The 23,038-nt window shown below is 55.4% G+C and overlaps 2 protein-coding genes across 3 annotated transcripts in view; one reads left to right on the top strand and one right to left on the bottom strand.

Moving 5' to 3' along the window:
- Positions 1 to 23,038, bottom strand: part of DHX30 (DExH-box helicase 30) — a 215,867-nt gene that overhangs the window by 191,734 nt on the left and 1,095 nt on the right. The gene's annotated exons all lie outside the window — the stretch shown is intronic.
- ELP6 (elongator acetyltransferase complex subunit 6) lies at positions 1,833 to 21,428 on the top strand. Of its 2 annotated transcripts, none has more exons than XM_075082077.1 (7): positions 1,833 to 1,969; positions 7,713 to 7,791; positions 9,429 to 9,499; positions 16,343 to 16,473; positions 18,256 to 18,448; positions 19,830 to 19,976; positions 20,560 to 21,428. In XM_075082077.1, the coding sequence occupies exons 1-7, from the start codon at positions 1,916 to 1,918 to the stop codon at positions 20,686 to 20,688; spliced, it is 804 nt and encodes a 267-aa protein (XP_074938178.1). In that variant the 5' UTR covers positions 1,833 to 1,915; the 3' UTR covers positions 20,689 to 21,428. The 2 variants fall into 2 exon arrangements, with proteins under 2 accessions (XP_074938178.1, XP_074938177.1); XM_075082076.1 differs by lacking the exon at positions 1,833 to 1,969 and adding an exon at positions 2,105 to 2,218.

Here is a 23,038-nt window from a genome sequence, read left to right as displayed (position 1 = left end):
CAGCTTTTCACCCCCCAGCACGCCCCAAGTCCTTCTCCGCAGGGCTGCTCCCCATCCCCCCATCCCCCAGCCTGTGTTGGTACCGGGGGCTGCCCCGACCCAGGGGCAGGACCTTGCCCTTGGCCTTGCTGAACCTCAGGAGGCTCTCCCAGGCCCCCTCTCCCGCATGTCCAGGTCTCTCTGGATGATATCCCGTCCTTCTGGCAGGTCACCTGCCCCGCTCAGCTTGGTGTCATCTGCAAACTTGCTGAGGGTAGACACGGTCCCGCTGTCTAAGTCATGGATGATAACAATAAACAGCACCGGTCCCAGTAAGGACCCCTGGGGGACACCACTTGTCACTGGTCTCCTTCTGGACAAGGGGGAGTTTTAATTCACAGCTCTGAATGAGGTGACCTAGGGCTCTGGGCAAGTCTCGTGGCATCACTGTGGAAGGGAGAGCTGGCATCTCAACCTGGAATGCAGGACAACACATGCCTTTGTAGGCTGGGTTGTCATCTTGGAGACATGCTCATCACCCCAGGGATGTGCTCCTCACCCTGGAGACATTAACCCTGGGGATGTGTTCTTCATCCTGGCGAGATCCTTCTTACTCTGGGGTCATCGTCCTCAGGCGGTGCTCTTCATCTTGGGGACAATTTTATGGAGATGTTATCACAGAACCACAGAACGGCAGGGGTTGGCAGGGCCCTCTGGAGCTCACCCCGTCCCACCCCCTGCTGGAGCAGGCACCCCCAGAGCAGGGGCACAGGGCCGCATCCAGGCGGGGGGTGAATGTCTCCAGGGAAGGGACCCCACAGCCTCTCTGGGCAGCCTGTGCCCCTGCTCTGGCACCCGCACAGCAAAGGGGTTTCTCCTCACGTTCAGGTGGAACTTCCCGTGTTCCAGCTTGTGCCCGTGGCCCCTTGGCCTGGCGTTGGGCACCGCTGAAAAGAGCCCAGCCCCATCCCCCTGACACCCACCCTTCAGATATTTATAGGCATTGAGGAGATCCCCCCTCAGCCTTCTCTTCCCCAGGCTGAACAAGCCCAGGTCTCTCAGCCTTTCCTCCCAAGGGAGATGCTCCAGCCCCTGATCACCTTGGCAGCTCTGCGCTGGCCTTGCTCCAGCAGCTCCCTGCCCTTCTGGAACTGGGGGGCCCAGACCTGGCCGCAGCCCCCCAGGTGTGGCCTCACTGGGGCAGAGCAGAGGGGGAGGAGAACCCCCCTCGCCCTGCTGGCCACAGGCCTTTCCATGCCCCCCAGGGCACCGCTGGCCCCCTTGGCCCCAAGGGCCCGGTGCTGGCTCAGGGTCACCTCGCTGCCCCCCAGCACCCCCAGGACCCTCTCAGCAGAGCCGCTCTCCAGCAGGTCCCCCCCAGCCTGTGCTGGTGCGGGGGGCTGTTCCTCCCCAGGGGCAGGACCCCGCACTGGCTCTGGTTGAACTCCACGAGGCTCTCCTGGGCCCAGCTCTCCAGCCTGCCCAGCGCTCGCTGGATGGCAGCACGGCCTGCCGGCGCATCGGCCGCTCCTCCCGCCTCGGTATCGCCAGCCAACTTGCTGCGGGGACGCTCTGTCCCTTCGTCCAGGGCATTGGTGAAGGTGTTGACCAGGGCTGGACCCAGCCCAGACCCCTGGGGAGCACCGCTAGTTACGGGCCTCCAGCCAGACCCTGCCCCGTTGATCACGACCCTCTGCGCTCTGAGGACGCCCCTAGAGCCCCCCGGGCCCCATCCCAGGGCTCTGGTTAGGGCAGGGGGAGGCCGGGGAGCCCCAGGCCCATGATAGGAGCGGGGTACAGGGCGGGGTTAGGCGAGCGTCCCGCCCCTCCAGCAGACGGCGCCCTCCTACTCTGCCCGGCGCATGCGCACGAGGAGGGGCCCTCCGCACGCGCCATCACGAATGCTTCCGGGTCAGATCCGAGAACGCCGCCCGCCATGTTCGCGGAGCTGAACGAGTTGCTGGACGCATCCCCGCAACGACCGGAGACGGTGAGAGGGCGGGGGGGCGGGGGCTGGAGGGAGGCAGCACTGGAAGGAGTGGGGTCGCCATTCGGGCGCGCTGGAAGTTGTAGTGCGGTGCGCGCTGTCCGCCGGAAGCCGCGCGGTGCATGCTGGGAGGGGCGGGGCCCGGGGCGGTGGCGGGGGGGGGCATGGCGGCGGCCTTCCCACGCTTCCCCCCGGGGTGGGTGAATGGCCCTTCGCTTCCCCCAGTACCTGCCCTGCAGCCCTTGGTCCCCGGTGGGTGAATAACGGCAAAACCGGGGGTAAAACCCGGTGCCGGTGGTCCCCTGCGGTGTGTTGTGGAGGTTGCGTGCCCCTGTGTTCGGCACCGGTGAGGCCCCACCTCGAATGCTGGGCTCAGGTTTGGGCCCCTCGGGACAAGAAGGGCCTTGAGGGGCTGGAGCGTGTCCAGAGAAGGGCAGCGGGGCTGGGGCAGGGTCTGGAGCACAAGTGTGCTGGGGGGCGGCTGGGGGAGCTGGGGGGGTTTAGCCTGGAGAAGAGGGGGCTGAGGGGAGCCCTTCTCGCTCTCTGCAGCTGCCTGAGAGGGGCTGGAGTGAGGGGGGGGCTGGTCTCTGCTCCCAAGTCACCAGGGACAGGACGAGAGGGAACAGCCTCAGGCTGCGCCAGGGGAGGTTTAGGTTGGGTGTGAGGGAAATGTCTTCCCTGCCAGAGGGGTCAGGGGTTGGCACAGGCTGCCCAGAGAGGTGGGGGAGTCACCGTCCCTGGGGGGGTTCAAACACTGTGCAGATGTGGCACTTGGGGCCGTGGTTTAGGAGGCCTGGGGGTGTTGAGTTGGACCTCGAGGTCTTTTCCAACCTTAATGATTCCATGATTCTGTGATTTCTTTTCCTTTAGGCCAGTAAATTAATTCAGTTCATTTTTTATGCTAATGTAATCACACTGTAACTATACTCCCTCGCCCTGTATAAAAGTCGTGAAGCACTTCAGATAAAAAGTTAATAAAATACATGCAAGTTACACAGTGCTCATGTTTTTCCTGATAGATACTAGCTTAGATAATAAAAGTGTGTTTGAGGTGATCATTTATTTTTTGTAGGTCTCAGTTTCCCCTCTTTCTGTCCTTGCAGAGCTTACAGGGTGAGTAGGGCAGCTTTCTACCTGGGCTGGAAAATGCCAGTGAGGTAATTCCTTGTCAGCTCGCCCAGAGCAAGGCAGAGCTGTTCTGATGGGGAAGAAAAGCTGGGACAGCGCTGCTGGAGAGAGGTCAGGCCCTCAAGGCTGGAAGCAAACCTGGTGGAGTTTGTTGCTAAGGCTTGGTGGTAGCAGTGTTGCTCTCTGTAGAGGAAAGACTGAAGCTACCTTTCTCACAGCCCAGAAAGCCAACCGTGCCCTGGGCTGCATCCCCAGCAGCAGGGCGAGGGAGGGTGCTCTTCCCCGCTCTGGGGAGACCCCCCTGCAGCGCTGCCTCTAGCTCTGGGCTCCTCAGCACGGGACAGACATGGGGCTGTTGGAGCGGGGAGATGCCCCATCCCTAGAAAAGTTCAAGGTGAGGCTGGTCGGAGCTCTGAGCAATGTATTCTAGTGGAAGGTGTCCCTGCTTGCTGCAGGGGGTTGGACTGGATGGCCTTGAAAGGTCCTTCTAACCCAAACTATTATTCCATGATTCTATGATAAGCTGAGGCTGTGTAAATTCCCAGGTTCCTGTGTGTTGATCATTGGGTTTCTAAGACAGGTAAAATGCGAAGTGGGGAGCCCTTGGTGGAGTGTGACTATTGGTAGAGCAGAGCCTGTGCTCTAAGGTGGGTTTGATGGTGGAGCTGTGGGACGAGTGGGGATACTGTCATCCACAAGCCTGTTTTGGAGACAGGTGCCTCGCCTTGATGCAAATAGGAAATTAGGAAATAGAAATCAAAAGGGGAATTGGCCTGCAGGTCCTGAGTTTTGGCTTGGCAGCCCGGGCAGGACCCGACAGAAGAGCTGAACCAAAGGCACCTCTGCTTGAGGAATTGCCTCAGATTTGAGTTGGCTCTTCCTCTCCCATCAGCCAGGGACTTGAACCTCCCACCGCACGCCCCAGATTCCTCTTGTCGAGGTGTCTGGCGGTAGCGTAGCACCAGTATATGGCTGGCCACAGAACGAACTGTGTCTCCTGAAGCCACAGTTGGAAGATTGAGTTCATACACTGCGATGTGGGCTAACCCGGTGGTAAATGATGAATATTCTTTTGCAAGTCCCTCTCTGCACTGCTCAGTGTCACCGATTGCTGCACAGAGACGTGCAGTCTGCAGCTGGGCTCTTCCCCTTGGGGCGTGCCGAGACATCTGGCCAAGCCTGGCTGGAAATCAGTGTCCCGCTGTGCTTAAAAAGCACCAGCCCTTTGCAAATCTCTTCTTCCCATCTCTGCCATCCCGATTTCTGCATCTCCACGGTTGGCTTGTGCCATTTTCAAAGTGCTGACAGACACCTTCACTGCAGGGCTGGTAGGTGGATGAAGCTGCCGCCCGTGTGGGTGTATCTGACATGTCACCGCTGGGTGGTTGTGACACCCGCTGCTGCCCTGCCAAGGGATTTTGGCAGTTTCTAACAAGTAGCTGCAGCTTCTGCCTTGTAGCCTGCAGGTGGAAAGAGTGTGAAAGCAGAGTGTGGAGGGAGAAGATGGGGCAGGCAGATGGAGAAGGTGCTACAGGAAGGCCTTGCCTTTGGAAGTGCTTCATACCCAGTAGTGTCTTTCTGGGCTTGAGAAGGATGCGCAGAAGGGGGAAGAGAATCAGACCATGCATAATGATTCTATGGTTCTGTGATTTGCTGTGGCAAATCGGGGCCTGTGGGGTTTCTGCATGCTGGAAAACAAGGTCCTGGTGGTGGGGCCAGGACTCCCCTGCTCCTCGGCAGGAGAATTCCTCTTGCCTGGCAGTAAGGGGAAGCCGCTCGCCCTCAGGTCCTCCAGGGACCTGGTTTCTTCCAGCCAATTGCTAAACAATTTGATACATGCCATCTGTGGGATGGATGCAAAAGGTGCATGGACCCGCGTGAAGATGGCGTGACCATAGGGGTTTGCAGACCTTGGAAAGCCTCGCAGATTCCTGCTGGCTTTACGTCCTTTCCTCCTTGTGTCGACACAACTGGTAGAACCCCGATTCCTGTATTTGTGTCCTGTGCTCTGGAGTTGGTATTGGCTTTGGGGCAGTTCTGTGGCCACAAGCAGGATGCTGGAGCTTCCTGGAGCTATTGCCTTCCTTCCTTCCACCAGCTGTGCTTTGGTTCAGCTGCTGCCTCTGGAGATGTGCGGTTTGGACGCTTCCACCCCTGGCCTGCTGGGCATCTAAGTGTCAGGAATGAAGAGTTTTGAGTGCTATCTAAGTTGCTGCAACGTGACAGCAAAGTGAGTGTTGGTGGGATTTAAGGGTTGATAACTGGAAGGTTTGAAAAAGCGAAATAGTGAATGCTCTGAATGACAATATCCTGCCGTGTTCTGCGCAGCATATGTGGGAGCAAAGGAGAGAGCCTGCAAGCGAGGGAGGAGGCTTGGGGTGGTGTTCTCATAGCATCTTCACAGAGAGCTAAGGAAGCGTGTGTTAGATGGGTGGACAGTGAGGTAGATTGAGTGGACAGTGAAGTGGATTGAGAACTGGCTGAACACCCCTATCAGGAGTCTGGGGCTCCCCCGGCCTCCCCCTGCCCTAACCAGAGCCCTGGGATGGGGCCCGGGGGGCTCTAGGGACGTCCTCAGAGCGCAGAGGGTCGTGATCAACGGGGCAGGGTCTGGCTGGAGGCCCGTAACTAGCGGTGCTCCCCAGGGGTCTGGGCTGGGTCCAGCCCTGGTCAACACCTTCACCAATGCCCTGGACGAAGGGACAGAGCGTCCCCGCAGCAAGTTGGCTGGCGATACCGAGGCGGGAGGAGCGGCCGATGCGCCGGCAGGCCGTGCTGCCATCCAGCGAGGGCTGGGCAGGCTGGAGAGCTGGGCCCAGGGGAGCCTCGTGGAGTTCAACCAGAGCCAGTGCGGGGTCCTGCCCCTGGGGAGGAACAGCCCCCCGCACCAGCACAGGCTGGGGGGGACCTGCTGGAGAGCGGCTCTGCTGAGAGGCCCTGGGGGTGCTGGGGGGCAGCGAGGTGACCCTGAGCCAGCACCGGGCCCTTGGGGCCAAGGGGGCCAGCGGTGCCCTGGGGGGCATGGAAAGGCGTGTGGCCAGCAGGGCGAGGGAGGTTCTCCTCCCCCTCTGCTCTGCCCCAGTGAGGCCACACCTGGGGGGCTGCGGCCAGTTCTGGGCCCCCCAGTTCCAGAAGGGCAGGGAGCTGCTGGAGCAAGGCCAGCGCAGAGCTGCCAAGGGGATCAGGGGCTGGAGCATCTCCCTTGGGAGGAAAGGCTGAGAGACCTGGGCTTGTTCAGCCTGGGGAAGAGAAGGCTGAGGGGGGATCTCCTCAATGCCTATAAATATCTGAAGGGTGGGTGTCAGGGGGATGGGGCCGGGCTCTTTTCAGTGGTGCCCAACGCCAGGCCAAGGGGCCACGGGCACAAGCTGGAACACGGGAAGCTCCACCCGAACATGAGGACAAACCCCTTCCCTGTGCGGGTGCCAGAGCAGGGGCACAGGCTGCCCAGAGAGGCTGTGGGGTCCCTTCCCTAGAGACATTCACCCCCCGCCTGGACGCGGCCCTGTGCCCCTGCTCTGGGGGTGCCTGCTCCAGCAGGGGGTGGGACGGGGTGAGCTCCAGGGGTCCCTTCCAACCCCCGCCAGTCTGTGATTCTGTGATTCAGCCTGCTCAAGCAGGGGGCCGTTGCAGGCAAGAGGGGAGTTGAAGGGGATGGAGTCCTGCAGAAAATAAACCACTGAATCTCTGAGCTGGTGCTGTTTGAACCCAGAGACTCCTCCAGGCTTAGCCATGCAGGACGCATCTTGGTGAGACACTCCCTGGGGCGGTGCCTCCTGTTATTGTAGGGGCCACAGTGACATAACCACTTTTTCGGGTGCAAAAGAGTTTTCTCTGGATGATGCAGAGCAGCGCTTTTGTACCCTGACTTCTGCTTTGCATTCCCTGCAGACATGTCCAGTGTTTGCCGTTCCATTAGCACCGCTTTGGAACACGTTTTAGGCGTCAGGGAGTTAACTCTGAGAGGTGGCTTGTGAATTGCCTATAGGTAGATTGCTTGGTGCTGCAAAGGGTGTTTTTTCTCCTAATAGATCAAAAAAAAAAGCATTGATATGTTCTTTGTGATTAAAAGCAGCCCTTCTATGATCTGTATTGATTAAAGAAACATCTTGGCTAAGGTTTTAATGGAAACAAACGCCTTGATGAGGCTAGTACTGATAACAAGCATGCACTGATGAACAGAATTAATTTCCAGCTCAGGGCATTCTGTGATTCTATGATATGTGTGTGCTCTGGATGTGCCGGCACTGGAAAGCTCAGGGCTGCTCTGCAGCAGCTGCGTGTTTCTGTGTGAGGAGGTGGCTCTCGGTGGGCACAGAGCGTGAGGGTCCAGCTGGGGTCTCAGTCTGGCACAAGGGCTTTTAGCTGGCGGACACGTCTTTCAGGAATCAGTGAACTCAGCATCTTCTGATGCCTCCCCGTGGGCTGTGTCCAGAGGAAGCGCAGGCATCTCTCTGTAAACGGACGGGTGGCTGGAGCGCTGCTTGTCCACTCCTTTCTCTAATACCTGCAGTTCCCCCTAGCCTGAACAGACGTCTTGTCTACCAAGATGGAACCGGGAGCAGTTTGTACCCTCATCTTCCTCTGTTAAGTTATTTTGCTTCTTTTTTTTTTTCAGGGTAAATTCACGCTGCTGCGAGACACCAGAACAGATGGCAGCTTCCTGGTGCACCATTTCCTCTCCTTCTATCTCAGAGGTAAGCCAGCAGCAGGACTCTCCAAGGCGAGGGCTTGCCTTTGCCTGCTCCTTGGAGGTTCCTTCAGCCTAAAGCATTTCTATGTGAGCAGAGGCTGGTTTTGCAGAGCGTGAGGCATCCTTGGATTTGCGCAAAGCTTTGGGGTCAGGATTTATGGATCCCAGCCCTGACTTGTTCTTGGCACTTGCTCTATATCCTTGGGTACATCCCGTAATATCTGTGCACCTTGTTTCGTCATTAGTGCAGTGAAGGTTGTAAATCACACGGACATCTGAGAGTGAGGTGTTCACTGTAATTCCTTCACGAGCTAGGTGTTTTATAATGTAATTAAAAATATCTGGAACAAATAACAAATAGATAAGCTGGTAGTGAGTAAAGAAACAAACAAAGAGCCTGGCAAGTTGCCTAATTGCTTTTCTGCTAACAGTTTCACCTGTGGGTAACCTACCAGCCCCTGCAGAGCCAGTGCTGGACTCACGGGCTCCTCCAGCTTCCTGCTGGCAAAGCAGCCAGCCCAGCAAATCTGGCACCTATCAGACTTGGAACCTGGCTCAGCATGCTGTGCCGGTAGTGGAGCTGAGCGCATCCCGCCCCCCATAACCGCCACTTCCTCAGCTATGGCTTTGCTTTGTTTTTAAAAATTTGTTTTACGTAATGGAACAGAGTCAAACCGCAGGAAAGCCCATGGAGGGCGAGTTATTGCCAGTGTGAATGGTTCAGAGGAACAGCCCTGCCGAGGCACTGCCTTAGGGTCTGCCCAAGTCCCCACGGCTCTGCTAACGTGCTGACCTGCAGCCCTGTCCTGGGAGTTGCTGCGCGGAGCTGCCCGTGTGCCTGGGCAAAGTCTCACCCTTGTGGTTAGGAAGCCCTTTGGGATTGTGACTGCAGCTCAGGCAGGTGTGCTTGCTGCCACCCTCTCGTTTCCACCCTGAGACCTGGGTGCTGGCGTACGCTGTGTCTGTAGCACCCTGTGTTGTCCAGGTACCCACTTGGTGCTCAAAATCTTTGGGAGCTCCTGAGGGGTCTGTGAAGGCTCAGCTGGGGCCACTGACTTATTCCACTTGGAATCCACGTCCTGCTCTCCAGCAGGGAGAAACAAATATGCTGATTTTGTTCGTACCCAAACCATGAGGCCAGGTTGTCACATGCCGGCTTTTCCAAAATCATGTTTTAGTGAGGTGTCTTTGTCATGATTGCTTGTTCTGTGTGTTTTTTGCAGTCAAGGTCACTTGCCCTACAAGAGCCAAAATAGGGATTTTTGGCACATCAGTGTTTTCAGTAGTTTGTGTCGCGGTCAGCTGTTGGCCTCCTTGCAGTAGTACCAGCAAACAGTGCCAGGAGATCCCAGGGCAGGATGGCACAAAACAGAAAAGGGGCTTCCTACTTTTTTTTATGTCATCTTTTTCTTGTTCTTTCCCTTTGTTTTTAAACTGACTAACATTTCCCCTAATGTGTAAATCCTATAGAAAGGTGAAAATGGAAAGCCCAGCCACGAGCAAGCGAGGGGCTGCCTCGTCCTGGCTCACTTCAAGACCTTTCCAGACAGATCTGTAGCCTGGCTGCTGTGATTTATGTGCTTTGATAATGGCATCTTGCAAAAATGAAATGATAACGTGTCTTTTTGTCTCCTCACCCAGCTGGCTGTAAGGTTTGCTTTGTGGCCCTGCTCCAGTCCTTCAGTCACTATAACATCGTAGCACAGAAGCTGGTAAGTCTCTTGGCGTCGGTTAATAATTACAGGTCTGGGTAGTTTCTGTTGGGTGGAAAGGGATGAGAACGGTGAACAGGAATCGCATGTGAGCAAATGTTTCCAGATCTTGATGGGGGCAGTCAGGATTGGTACTCCTGCGGCAGGGGATGGAGAGCAGTTCTCGCTGGAGACGGGGTGTGATATAGGGCAAAAACCTGGCTACGGGGCTCACTGCAAGGCCCCCACCGGGCTCTGCCCCAGAGAGGGGAGAGTGCTGAATGGCTGCTTGCTTTTGTTGCGCTTTGAAAGGTTTTCTGGAGATCAGCATTCCCCAGGCAGGCCCAGACTGGTAGGTGTAGTTGCATTAGTGCTCTGGGGAGAAAAGCCCTGCGGTGCCTGTGTCCCGAGGGGCTCTGTACGCCTGCAGGATGCACTGGCGCTTCAGCGCAGGAGGTCCTGAGGTGACTGCCTTCTGTCTCCGTGGTTACATGGTGATGAAGTGCTTCGGGCCGAACCACCTGTAGATTCAGGACAGCTGTACACCTCTTTTGGCCTCTGTTCGAGCCATCAGTTCAAGGCATCTGAGGAGCCACAAGTGCTGAGTATGTTCTCACAGATTTCCTTCCCATGGTGAGTCAGGCGAGGATTATGTGTACCCTGAAATGAGGAAACGGAGAAGCAAAGTTGGCAGGGTCATGCCCAGTGTCAGCAAATCAGTCTGAGCTCTGGCTTTAAGCTTCATCTCTTGGCTGTGAAGTCCCGGTGACCTTCCAGGGCCGAAGGGATGCGGGCTTGCGTTGGTCCTCCCTCCTCTGGTTCTGCGGGAAATCCCAGCAGTGCTGCTGCTTATAAAGACTTTCAGGTGTTGAAGAACCAGATTTTGCATTAACTGTGTATTCCCCACTGTAAACATGGGTTGAGTCTCAGTGCTTGCTAAATAACTGGTTGTATTTACTACTCAGTTTTTACCTTTTAAAAGGAGATTGATGGTCTGAGAGCTCAGACCTAAGTAAAATAAAATGGACCCAGCAAACGAAGCATTTCCGCGTGGAGCTTTAACTCTGTCAGATACTCAACATGCGATTCCCCTGCAGAGCAAATTCCCACCGCTGAGCAAACCAGCCTCTGCAAGCACTGAATAGTTCTTCGTGTTGCAGAGAGGAGGAAATCTTGGGGGGAACTTGCTAAGTGGGACAGGAAACAGGACATAGCAACCGGTGTAGGTAGGAGATTCAGCTGTTACATGTGGATCCTTGCCTGCTCTAAAAGCAGAATCGTGTTTGTTGGTGTGTTTCCTAATGTGGTGAAATTTCCCAGTGCACAGCTTGTGTGTTTGCTTTTAATAGGTGCTGTTGTCATCTCCCTTGTGGGAGAGGAATGAGAAGGGAGAGAACATGAGGATTAGCTGGAGCACACGTGCAATGCAAATCCAAATGATTTGCTGTCTGATGCTTCAACAAAAAGGTTACTGACATGAAGGGAGGTGATAAAAAAAACCAATACAGTTTGCCCAGGGGAGTTTGGAGAAGTGATTACATTTGCCTGCAGCGATGAGCTGTCCCTGTCCCGTTGGTTTCAAGTCTGAGTCAGTCTTACGTTATAACTTCACAGGTGCCCGTGTGGTCGGTTGTCATGAATTCTTCCAAAACTCTGAGGAGTCGGAGGCCGTAACATCACTTATTTACATCTGCCTGAGTTTCCATAAGATCTTCTCTTTGCTTTAATCCTCCTTTGCCTCAGTGAATACATCAGGCTCAGTAAAGGTGGGTTTTGACAGGGTAGTTCCACTCTTAGGCTTGCTTAAGAATTTGCTGCTGTAGATCTGTACTGGAGACCAGCTGGGATGTCACTTACATGGCTGCAGCAAGCCCCGATTTCAGGCAGCGCCTGAGCTGCGTCATGCTGCAGTTAGGTGAGCTGCACGCTCCGCGGCATGACCGGCCGTTCCCTTCCCATCCCCTCTCCCTCGGTGGCGAGCTCAAGACCAGCTGCCTGGCTCTCTGGGTGGGCCAGAGAGTTGCAGGGGGTCAGGCTGTAGTTCCTCCAGGAACTGCTTGGAAGAATCTGGCCCATGGGCATCCACCTGCATTACATTATCCCGTCCACAGCTTAAATCTCACGTGGGTAATCATTCCTAGCAGATTACACACTTATGAAAGACTGCAGCTGGGAGGGCTTCATAACTTGGTGATGCTCCTGTTTCTGCTGGGAACAGGGTGGTCCCAGGCCTGGGAGGAAGGGGCCTGGGGCAAGGGTCGTATTATACAAGTCTTTACAGCGATGTTTTGTGGATGTGGTCCCTGTATCACCATACATTGGCTGCTATACTGAATATTTATACATAGTTGAAGTAATGCTTACCTGCCGTGCTGCTTCCCCACAGTGTTGCCAGGTCTTACCAGTCCGGATCCAGTTCCTTATGTGTTAGCTAAATGCAGTGATGTACTTTCACTGGCAGGAAAAAGCTTCCCTGGATTTTTGTGCTTGTGCTGGCTCTGCAATACTGGCTTCCTGCTTTTCCTTTTCTGCAAATCCCGCTCTTTTCATGAGGATGCGCACCTAATTTTAAGGGACAGTTAATATTTTTTGCCGTGACCTTGTAGACAACGTGCCAGGCTGTAGCAAGACTAATAGCACGGGGGCAGCTTGCCAGATCGATGCTCCCACCCTCATTTGTACAATGTTTGGTTTGTTTTAAAGGCTAAACGTATTTGTCCCCGTTTGGTCTCCTGCTTGCCTGCTCCCCTGTCCCAGCGCTGAGATCACAGACCACAGGACATCACCTGGTCACCTCTGTTTTCCCCTCCAGGTAGTTGTACTAGCGAAGAGACTTTGGCCGGCTGCCTGATGACCGATCGTCGCACTTTGTACCACGGCTGTGTGCGCTGTTTGAGATAACAACGGGTGCCTTGCACGCCCTGTTACTAGTTCTCTCCTGAAAATATTTAGCTTTCCCTGATGAAGTGGCCGGTGGCGAGTGGCGGTTCTGGTTTGAAGGGACATCACTGCTGGCAGGCCGGCGGGCTGCCACGCTGCCCAGCTGGCAGCATCCCGGACGGACAGATGAGAACAATTGCGCTCCGTTGTGGAGCTCGCAGCCCTAGCCACACCGAGCTGCTGTTTCAGAAGCATTTCTGGCCTTGGTCAATAAATGACAGATTGCCAGAGATAATGTCTGTGTGCTCCTGGCGATAATGGAGCGCGGTGCTGTGAGATAATGAAAGCTTTCAGGGCTGGTAATGCAGGCTGTTTGGGTGCTCTGCAGCACTGTGGCTCTGCAGCAGGGACATGTGTGGTGTCTGTGGCAGTCAGGCAGGTGCCCTTGGCTGTTTGGAGCACTTTTTCCACCGTCTCTGAGCTGTCCTGGTGTTTCCTGTGCTGCTTCCTGAGGTTACAGCAAGCGGGCTGTTAGCTGGGAGATGAGCAGAGGTTTGCTGTGGCAGATGACTGCAGCGGGGTGAGTCCAGGTCTCCATCCAACGCTGTCTCTCTGGGACCTGCTTCACCAGCTGCAAAATGAGACTGGGCTTGCTGGGTGCACCCAGGTATGTCATGGCACAGAGGGGATTGAATTCCTGCTCTGACCCACGAGTACACTACCCCTGCCTGCCGCCTTCTTACGCTGTGGCCCTTCTCTCGGTACACCAGGCAGGCCCTGGTGTAACAGCACTAAGCTGCTGGGCATTTTAAAGAGGGGACACTGTTCTCTTGCTGATCTGAAGTATTGAGAGTTTGTTTGTGCGGGAAGAAATGGCTGAAGCAAAGTTAAAATCAGTTTCTGAATTATTGACCTTAATAGTGAATTTAGCCAGTGCTGTAGCAAAGCATTGCAGCAAGTGCCGAGTCCTGTGGACTCCAAAAATTTGCCAGGGGAGGAGGTTTGTGAGACTGCCACACAACCCAGCCCTGCTTTAGGGCACGTCAGGTATTTGCTGGCTGTTCCCCGCTCCTGGCCTGCCACATAAAGGTTCTTCTGTCCTTGGCTAGAAATTTTTCCATGGTGTGTGCTTTCAGTTGTCCTTAGCGCTCCATTCCTGCCCTGCTTTCTGGCATGGCAAATATCACCTGCAAAAGCCGAATCCCTCCACCTGCAGCCCACATCAGCCTCTGTTGGGCTCGGGGCCGGCGGGAGGTATGGCAGCAAGAGCGAGTCTCATTCATGGGAATTACTGCTCCTGGCTTGCCTGGGAGAAGGGGAAAAGACAAGAGACAGTGCGGATTAGATGAGGCAAGAGTGTGCTGCAAGACTTGCTGGTTAATGCCATTTATTGAGAGGGCGCTTGAAAACAAAAGGGGTATGTCCAAAAGCACTGGCTGGTGCATTGACCGAAGCTCTCCGTCCTGCGGTTTGCGTGGCAGGTGGGACCAGTTTCTTCCCAGAAGCATGTGTGGAAGACCAGGAAAAATAAATCAGCCCCAAGCTTGCCCTTCAAAACTGGATCTGAGGTAGGTGAGCGTCAGATGGCCTTTTCCCCGGAGCAGCCTCTGCTAGTCGAGGATGCTTGTATCCCCTGGCCACGATGGAGGATGTTGCCTCTGATCCGTTGTTTTCTAATTGCCGTAGACAGCCTTTTCTGGCAGCAGCCCTGATGAATGGAGCTCTCCCCCTCACAGTTCAGCTGGGAGGAAAAGCAGTGGAAATCTGTCTTTCCTCTCATTAGCACTGAACGTGTGGCAACTGATAAGGCTTGCAGGAGCTCAGGGTTAATCTTCCCGGAGAGGACGACTTCTTTATCTACCCAGACCTTCTCTCTGGAGGTCCTCGTGTGGAAATGCCATGCTCACAAAGCCACTGGGCCCTTGTAGGGATTGGCTCAGTGATCAGATGCTTAAGATGTGGCTTTACAATCTTTTTTGATAAATACATGGAAGAGAAGGGGTGTGTGAAATGTTGGCACTTAGATTTTTATGTCAGAATAACAGGAAGGTTGAGCAGGTGAAAAGAGAGGGCAGGAGGCAGAAGTGGACACATAGCTTTGCTGCATCTCCCGCTCGTGTGTGAGCAAAGAGAGCGCGGTGGCTCTCGGGGTGTCGTGAGGCCTGGGAAATGCTTGGAAAACCTCCAAGGTCTTTGCAAAAGGTGTTGGGGCAGTGCCAAGCACAGCGCTGTTCAGTGCTCGAGGTCCTGGGGGAAGAGCTGCTACGAGCCTTCCCCTTGCTGGTGGCTCAAACAGACTCTGTGCTCAAGTGTCCTGCAGCTCCCAGCACCATTGCTTAGGAAATAAGTAAAAATCTGTATTTTCTGTGATGCTTAAAAAGTTCCTGGTCAAAAGCAGCAGCGCTGCGGGTGCGTACTTCTTCCAGCCTTCAGGCAAAAGCCAGTCCCGGCTTAAGGTAAGGGCTCCTGCTCCTGCCCTAGGACTTGCCTCTGTTCCTGACCAGTCCTGCTCAGCCACCCTCTTCGGAGGGTGCAAAATCTCTCAGCATCCCGATGGCATGTCTTCTCCTGGGGATACGGGAACTGCCTTTTCAGGATCCTTGTTTCTGGTTCCAGGCCTCTGGCTCACCAGTTCTGCCTGTCAAGCAATACTGTGTTGAGCTAAACCTTCCTGAACTCTTTGTAAACTGTCTATGTCGCCATCCTGTCCACCTACCTGCTGCGTTGCACAACAGCCCTGTTTCCAGGCGGCCGAGACGCTGCGGATCTTGGCATTAATGCTCCCTGGTTCCATTTTAAGAAATTACAGTCCTGTTGTGAAATGTGGGAAGCAACCCACACCGGAGAGCAGAGCAAATTTGTGCTTCTTCCTGCCGGGAGCTGCGCAGTTTGGCCGAGGTTTGAAGATGGTGCATGAGATATTTGTACAATCATGTCAGTAACAGGTACCAGGTTTTCTCCTGAAAAGTGGACTATGCAGTTACCAGGAAGCTGAGGAGCTACAAAATGGTTTGCAAAAGTAACCCTTGCTGATGAAAGAAAGGAGGATGAGACAGGAATTCATGAACTAGATCTCCAGCTGCGGTCTTCTACATGTCTGATGCAACTCTGCCAGGGCTTCCTCCATTGGGGCTGGACATGCCCAGCATGTGGCTCCTGAGGTCGGCCTTGTTGTGAAGCAGGGCTGAGAGCTGGAAACCTCAGTTTGAGTCAGAATCACAGAGTGGCGGGGTTGGAAGGGCTCTCTGGAGCTCACCCCGTCCCACCCCCTGCTTGAGCAGGCACACCCAGAGCAGGGGCACAGGACCGCGTCCAGGCGGGGGGTGAATGTCTCCAGGGAGGGAGTCATGGCCCTGGGCAGTTTGTCACGGTCCCTCCTTCTCCGAAGGGGAGTCAGGGCTGAGGCTGCTTCCCATGGGAGCCCCGGCCACGCTGCTCTCTCCTGGGCATTGTGCAAGCGTCGGGGTGCCCAGCCCACGGTGTTCTCCAGGTCCAGGCCGTGCCTCGTTCAGGTACGTGGGTTGTGCCGGGGAGACGCTATTGCCACAGCGATGATTTGGAGATAGCGAATACCGAAGGCTTTTGCCACCCAAGAGAGGCGGGTGGAGAAACTGCTCACAGCAGGGTCCTTGGGGCAGCCTGGAGAAGCCTGTACCCATCCTCTCCCTGCCTCCGGATAAGAAGCTGCTTTTCTCCCATGCAATGATGCTGCTGTCTTCCCAGGAGCAATTCTGGGGCGTTTGAGCCCCAAACCACAGTGATTTTTTTTTTCCCTCTGGGTAAAATACAGGGGAACGAATGCGCCCACCAGCATGCGTAACAGAACCGCCTGCTGCACCCCCTGCGCGGGAGTCGCTGCGGCGTTGACTTTATTAGCGCATTTAGATAAGACTTGATAAAAACCAGATGTCGATCTGCTTTGTTCTGTTTGCACCATTCCTCCAAAGCCGTTTGCTCTGCAACTTAATGTTTTCCTCTCTCGAGGGAGTCAGTCTGACAGCTGCCAAAGAACGGGGACAGCTTGTCTTCTTGGAAGGCCTCAAGTCCTGCCTTGACCTCTTGTTTGGAGAGGAGGAGGAGCAGTCGGGACAGCCCAGTCCCCTCCAGTTTATAAGGTAAAACTGACCCGTTGGTGGTTCTGCTGGGGCTCAGCAGGGCCCCCCACACACAGTGTTTGCCCCCAGGCGTCTCCTGCCACTGTGGCCGACGCCGAGAGCGGCAGTGAAGCCCACAGCTGAGGCTGGGCTCCCTTTGGGCTCCCCTCCGGGGCCCAAGGGCTCGGCGGCTGGACACCCAAGGGGAGGGAATTGGCAGCACCGTGCAGGGCAGGACAAGCACAGCGATGTGCCTCTCCCTGCCGCTCAGAGAGGGATTCTGTCCCCGTTCTCCAGCATTTCAGGGCGATTTCTGTCCCCATCCTCATTGCCAAGCGTGTTATAGGTCTAGAGAAAATTTATTTTGGAACTCAACATGTTTGTGTCAAATAAAACCATCCGAGCAGTTTTGTTCCTTTTTTTATTATTCTGAGTTTTATTCTCATCCAAGAGAAGAGTGCTGCTTTCCTTTTTATTTTTTATTTATGCTGGCTTTCCTTTTTATTCCCACTTCACTTTCTCCATGTCCCTGATGATTTGATTGAAAAAAAACAATCCACTGAGGGCTGTTAAATGGGAAGATACCACCTCTGGGTCACACAGCCTCAGCATGGACGGCTGTGGCCTTGCCCTGTTCCTGTATGCTCTCGGCTCTCTGCTGTTTCAGACTCGTGCTGGGTTAGGTGAGCCTCTGGGGAGACCCAGGGCAGGCACTGAAACCCCGCAGACCCCTGTGAGGGGGAACCCTGCAGCCCTTCGGGTCTGGGTGAACGGGTGTCAATGGAGCATGGCAAGCTCGAGAAGTGGGCACCTGTGGACCGCGTGAGGCTCAACAAGGCCAACTGTGGGGTCCTGCACGCGGGTCGGGGCAACCCCTGGTGTCAGGACAGGCTGGGGGATGGGGGGATGGGGAGCAGCCCTGCGGAGAAGGACTTGGGGGTGCTGGAGGGTGAAAAGCTGGACACGAGCCGGCCATGTGCGCTCACAGCCCAGAGAGCCAGCCGTGCCCTGGGCTGCATCCCCAGCAGCGCGGGCAGCAGGGCGAGGGAGGGGGTCCTGCCCCTCTGCCCCGCTCTGTGAGACCCCCCTGCAGCGCCGCCTCCAGCTCGGGGCTCCTCAGCACGGGAAGGACATGGGGCTGTTGGAGCGGGGCCAGAGGGGGCACAGAAATGCTCCGGGGGCTGGAGCCCCTCTGCTGCGAGGCCGGGCTGGGAGAGCTGGGGTTGTGCAGCCTGGGGAGGAGAAGCTGCGGGGAGACCTTATTGCAGCCTCCCAGTGCTTAAAGGGGGGCTGTGGGAAGGGTGGGGGTGACCTCTTTAGCAAGGCCTGTTGTGACAGGCCAAGGGGTGATGGTGTTAAACTAAAGGAGGGGAGATTTAGGCTGGATATAAGGAAGAAATTCTTTACTCTGAGGGTGATGAAACCCTGGCCCAGGTTGTCCCGAGAAGCTGTGCATGCCCTATCCCTGGCAGTGTTCAAGGCCAGGCTGGACAGGGCTCTGAGCAACCTGATCTAGTGGGAGATGTCCCTGCTCATGGCAGGGGGTTGGACTGGATGGCCTCTAAACATCCCTTCCAATCCAAACTATTATTCTGTGGTCCCTGGAGCAGGGCACGAGGGTTTCACTGCACACAGGCAAGCAAAGGAGCAGTGGCTGTGGGGAAGCATAGGGCCGGGTCACTGTCACAGCAGTGGGGACAGCAGGGATGCTGCAGGCTGGTGTTCCCTGCGTTGGGTCAGTGGGTCAGAGGGGGACGCACAATGCGTGCATGGGCCAAGCCCCTCAAGACCTCTTTCTTCCAGTGAGAGTGCTTCCAACCTGAAAGCCTTGTTTGACTTTGTGCGGACGTCCCTGACTCCTGCCGGCAGCGACTCTTGGAAGGGCCCTGTGCTGCTGGTGGACGACCTCAGCGTCCTGCTTAGCCTGGGTGCCGCGCCGGTGGCGGTGCTGGACTTCATCCACTACTGCAGAGTCGCCGTGTGCTCCCAGCTGAAGGTACTGCTCCCTCCGTGTGCTGCGTCCTGTACGCTACGTCCACAAAAGAGCCTCTGGAACACAGCTTGGCTTTCTTTTCTTTTTCCACCTGTGCATGATGAGGTTTTGGAAGGCTTTGGCTGTCCAGGAAATTCAAATCATTGCTCTAGGGCCTCTCTCAGGGTGGGTGCCAGTCCCTGGAGTACCTGTGTAGGGTCCTTTGTAACTCGTCTCCCAGGAGGTGCTGCCTGGAGAGGGGCTCTGGCTGTCCTTGACGTGTGAGCAGGGCTCTGAAGTGTAAAATACTGTTTCTTACAGCTCCCGGCTCCCCAGAGATCTCTGCGCACACCCATGTTTGTGTGCATGTGGGAGGGCAGGGAAAGAAACGGGTTATGACGGTAGTGAGGGGCTGATGAGTCTTGCCAGGGGCAGAGATGAAGGTCCGCTTGGAGGGGCCGTGAGTCTCTGCTTCCACCAATTTTCAGTGTTGCTGTGTGTTGCACCGGCTGGTTTCTAAGGGCGTGTGAGGATGCAGCACTTCTACAAAGATCTCCCCAGCGATGTGCTAACTTCTGAGAGCATCGCAGCCAAAAATCGTTACCGTCACATCCATGCTTTGCTATTTACATTGCAGCATCCCCCACCCTGGCCACGTCGCTCTCTGCTTGAGTGAGAAATAAAGTAGACGGCGTCAGGTTTTGTTATTCTGCACTTTGTATGGTGCCAGGGTGTTTGTGCTGTAAATGCTGACTGGGGATGTTCTGCTTGCTGAGAATATTTACCTCCAAAGCAGCTAAAAAAAGATGATAAATCATGCTAACACGTTTCTATTTCCGTCTGAGATGTTCTGAGGCTTTAAAGTACATTTTAATTGATTGGCAATTCCCTGTTATTTTAAGTTCCTGGTGACCTACATGGGCTGAGACGGAGACTCTTGGGATGCGTTTTACACAGAGCTGGTGTTGCGTTGGGGACCTCTGCGCTCCTTGGGGGAGCTATGAAGGTTTGAGCATCACAGCTCTGGCTGTGGCTCTTCAGCCCCATCTTTATTTAGCTGTTCAGAATTCATTCAGAGAGTTGCCATTTGTGTGGCCTGACAGACTGGTTTAACTAGACAGCTGCCTTTTAACAAAGGCTTGATGTATTTTTAGGCTGCATATTATGAATATGTGTGTGTATATACAATAAAAATACAGCAAGCTGTTTCAGAGATGTGCATATGTATCCGCTCTTTATTTTCCCAGTGGACTTTAGGTCAGAACCAGTTGCCATGCTGGGGGATGTCTAAGTAGCTCAGTTAGCAGGGCATTTGTGCAAGCTCCTGTGGCTATCTCTGCTTCCGTACCCAGAGCGGGTTAGGAATCAGCCAGGGGCTCATTGCTGTCTGGTGCTCTCGCTCCAGGGAAACATCGTGGTGCTGGTTCACGGCAACGAGGATTCGGAGGACGAGGAAAACGAACTAGTTGCGAACTCCCTGTGTCATCACAGCGACCTGATCCTGTGGGTGGAAGGGCTGGCAACCGGCTTCTGCAAGGATGTTCATGGGCAGGTAACGCACAGGAGAGCCCGGAGAGGCGGCAGATGTTAACGTCACACACAGCACTGCCTGCAGGCCCAAGGGGAGGCGAGACCTGCTCCGATGGCTCAGGACTAGCCTGGTCTGCAGCACGGCTTAGGACTAACAGGCAGCCTTGCTGGGGTCACCGGGATCTGCTGGAGCACCTGGGCTCTTACGGCTGTGACTCTGCTTCTGCAGGGATATTCAGGGATGTCCTGGGGAATCCCCCACCCCTGAAAGCTGGGAAGGGTTTATACAGCAGCTACAGTGCAGGCTGTCTCCCGCCCCGAGATGATGGCAAAGAAAAATATCTAGTTCCTGGGAAGCTTCCCCAAACTATCCTGTTGGTGGGTCTCAGCTGGCTCGTAGCGATCTCTTTGGGGCTGGGAGGGCCTGGTTACAGCGTGGTGTCTCAACAGGGGCTGCCACCAAAGGAACTGGTTATAGGCAGCTCTACGGTGGTGGTTTTATCAGTGATCCCCCTTCCCTGCAGGCCAGCAAGAGGTGTGGGGGCTGAGGATGCTGTGATAGGAGCAGCCAGAGGGGTGATGTTCCTCTTCCTTTTCCTTTGCAGATTAAAATAATTAGGAGAGTGTCTTTGGAGCTGACGGCAGAACCGGATCACGTCCAGATCTACCAGTATAAGATCCAGGACAAGAATGTCACCTTTTTCGCTAGAGGGCTGTCAGCTGCAGTCTTGTGATGCTGCGATACCACACAGCACTGAGAGCAACGCGGAGCAAGGCCGGGGAAGCTGGGACCTCTAGACTGGCTGTGCCACCAAACCAGCCCGGCTCGTCACCAGCTCCTTCCAGGAGCAACCTGACTCAGGAAGAGAAGCTGAAACGCGTGTTGAACTGCGTCCCGATGAGGGGATTAGCCTGCCCAGAGCCTGCTGCATCCCTTTGTCCTCCCACCCCGTTCCCAACGTACGCAGGCCAAAAGGAAGAGCAAAAACTTGCAAGAATGGCCCTTAGAGCATGTAAATACAAGTAGGGGGGGTGCCCCAAGGGCGGGGTGTGCATCACCTTTGTCAGTGTGTTACTGGCAGCGCCCAGGCGCTGCTGTGTGGAGGGATCACCGCACCCTCCCGCTGGCATTTAACGGGATGACACAGAGCGGGTGGAGGCAGGGATGGTCTGGGAGGGTGTTGCAATTCTTACCTTTCTCCCAGCTCTGGCACAGCAGAGATTTGCTCAACTCCCAGCTTCCACACAATTAAAAAATCTATAGCTACATGTATAGTCCCTCGCCTTGCTGCTGTAAGACCTGAAGGCTGCCTTGCTTGGTTGATACTGCGCTTTGTTTTCTTACTTCCTCTCTTTTCACATGAAACCCCTGTGTGTCTGTTTATTGTGTGGGTGATGGCCAGACGCTTGTACACGAGCCTCTGTCTCAGCCACTGCCTCCTGATCACAAATCAGTACTAGCACTTGTACGATCTGCCTGTGTTGAAGCATTTTTGGGGGTTAATAGTCACGGAATTTAATTAGATAAGGGCACAGTTATTAAGTAACCGTGGATCTCTGGATGGGAACTGCTCCTGACAGGCTGCTTTGGCAGAGGGAGAAAAATGGGCATCTCCTGAGCCTGGGTGAGGAGGCAGTTTTGCGTCCTTCCCCACAGACGCGAGGGCAGTCCCAGGAGCAGAGCTCAGACCTGGGGGTCTCCTGGTAGACGCTCTGGCTGTAGTGGGAGATAGATAACATCCCGCACACTTGTGAGAAATGAGAACGACCTGCCAGGTCCTTTGCAGCTCCAGAGCCGGGGTAACAACCCTGGCAGTGGGGTTCTTACCCCACCTCTTGCTTTTTCCATGCAGAAATGCCACGCGGCTCAGTGACCCGTCCTGCCACAGGTTTGGGAACAGTCCCCTTCGGCTTGAGTTTGGGGAGCCCTGGCACGCTTGGAGGCCATGGCTGCTTATTGATAGCAGCCCAGGGAGACTGGGCAGGTGATTGTGGCAAGTGGCGAGGAACGCAGGAGGGGGAACAAGCCCCACGTGTGCTATAGGATCACTCCACCCTGTTACATTGGGACATAACTCATGGGTCTCTCCGTGCTGCCACGGACAGCACCGAGTCGTGTCTCTGGCCCAGCCTCGCTCAGCAACCTCCCAACGTCCAGGCTCAGGTAGCGCCTGCTGGGCCTGAGCCCAGCCCCAGAGCGTCACAGGTCCAAATTATCTTTGCAGGGTCAGCCCCGAGCTGCCCATCTGCGCAGCCCAGGCAGGCAGCTGAATGCCGAGGGTGGTGTGCCGGCTGTGCTTGGCGCACCCAGCCCAGCAGCCAGCAAGGAAGCAGCCAGGACCAGAGCTTAGTGTGCTCAAACCCCTGCCCAGCTACAACTTCTTAAAATACACCTGTAATGAGCATATAATGGTGTATAACTGAACTAATACCTGTATGGTCAGTTCCCCCTTGGAGAGATCCCAAAGCAGCCCTGCTCCAAGGCTCTGCCTCCCTCCTCCAGGATCAGCAGGGTGACCATGCAACATTGCTGGTGGCTTTTGCCTGGTTCTTTCTGCGCTCAACCGATGCTTGCATCCAAGCAAGACCAGAACCTGCCCTGGGCTCAGACTCAGTGCATCGCCGGGGGGCGAGGGCTTGGCACCACGCGGGAGCAGCACCCAGACTCCCGGTATCCCCATGCAGGGGGATGTTTCCCTGGGATCCAAGGCCCTTCCGAAACAGCTGCCTTTACCTGCACTACAGAACGGTGCTGCCTGCACCCTGTTTCCCAACAGCAGCAGCTTCAGCCTAGTATTTCAGCATGCCCTGGTATCCACAGGCTTTTGATAACCTATGGTGATTGCAGCGGGGAGGCGGCGAGGGCTTGGGCAGGCTGTGTCCAGGAGATGCCTCCTGGAGAAAGGGAGGTGAAACCTGTGGAGGCTCCTGGTTTGTGGCGAGGACCAAGCCCAGCATTTCCTCCATCCCTGCCTGACATCCAGAGTTGGCATCCTCTACCAGGAGACGAATGCCAGAGGCTGATTTGGCAGCTCCGCTCTACTGAGCCAAGGCCACGACCGAACTGAGACCTTGCTCTGGCGG

This window comes from Phalacrocorax aristotelis, chromosome 2, assembly GCF_949628215.1.
Source record: "Phalacrocorax aristotelis chromosome 2, bGulAri2.1, whole genome shotgun sequence".
NCBI classification, from domain to species: domain Eukaryota; kingdom Metazoa; phylum Chordata; class Aves; order Suliformes; family Phalacrocoracidae; genus Phalacrocorax; species Phalacrocorax aristotelis.
The sequence above is the reverse complement of the archived record's forward strand: the minus strand, read 5'-3'. Positions and strand labels throughout refer to the sequence as shown.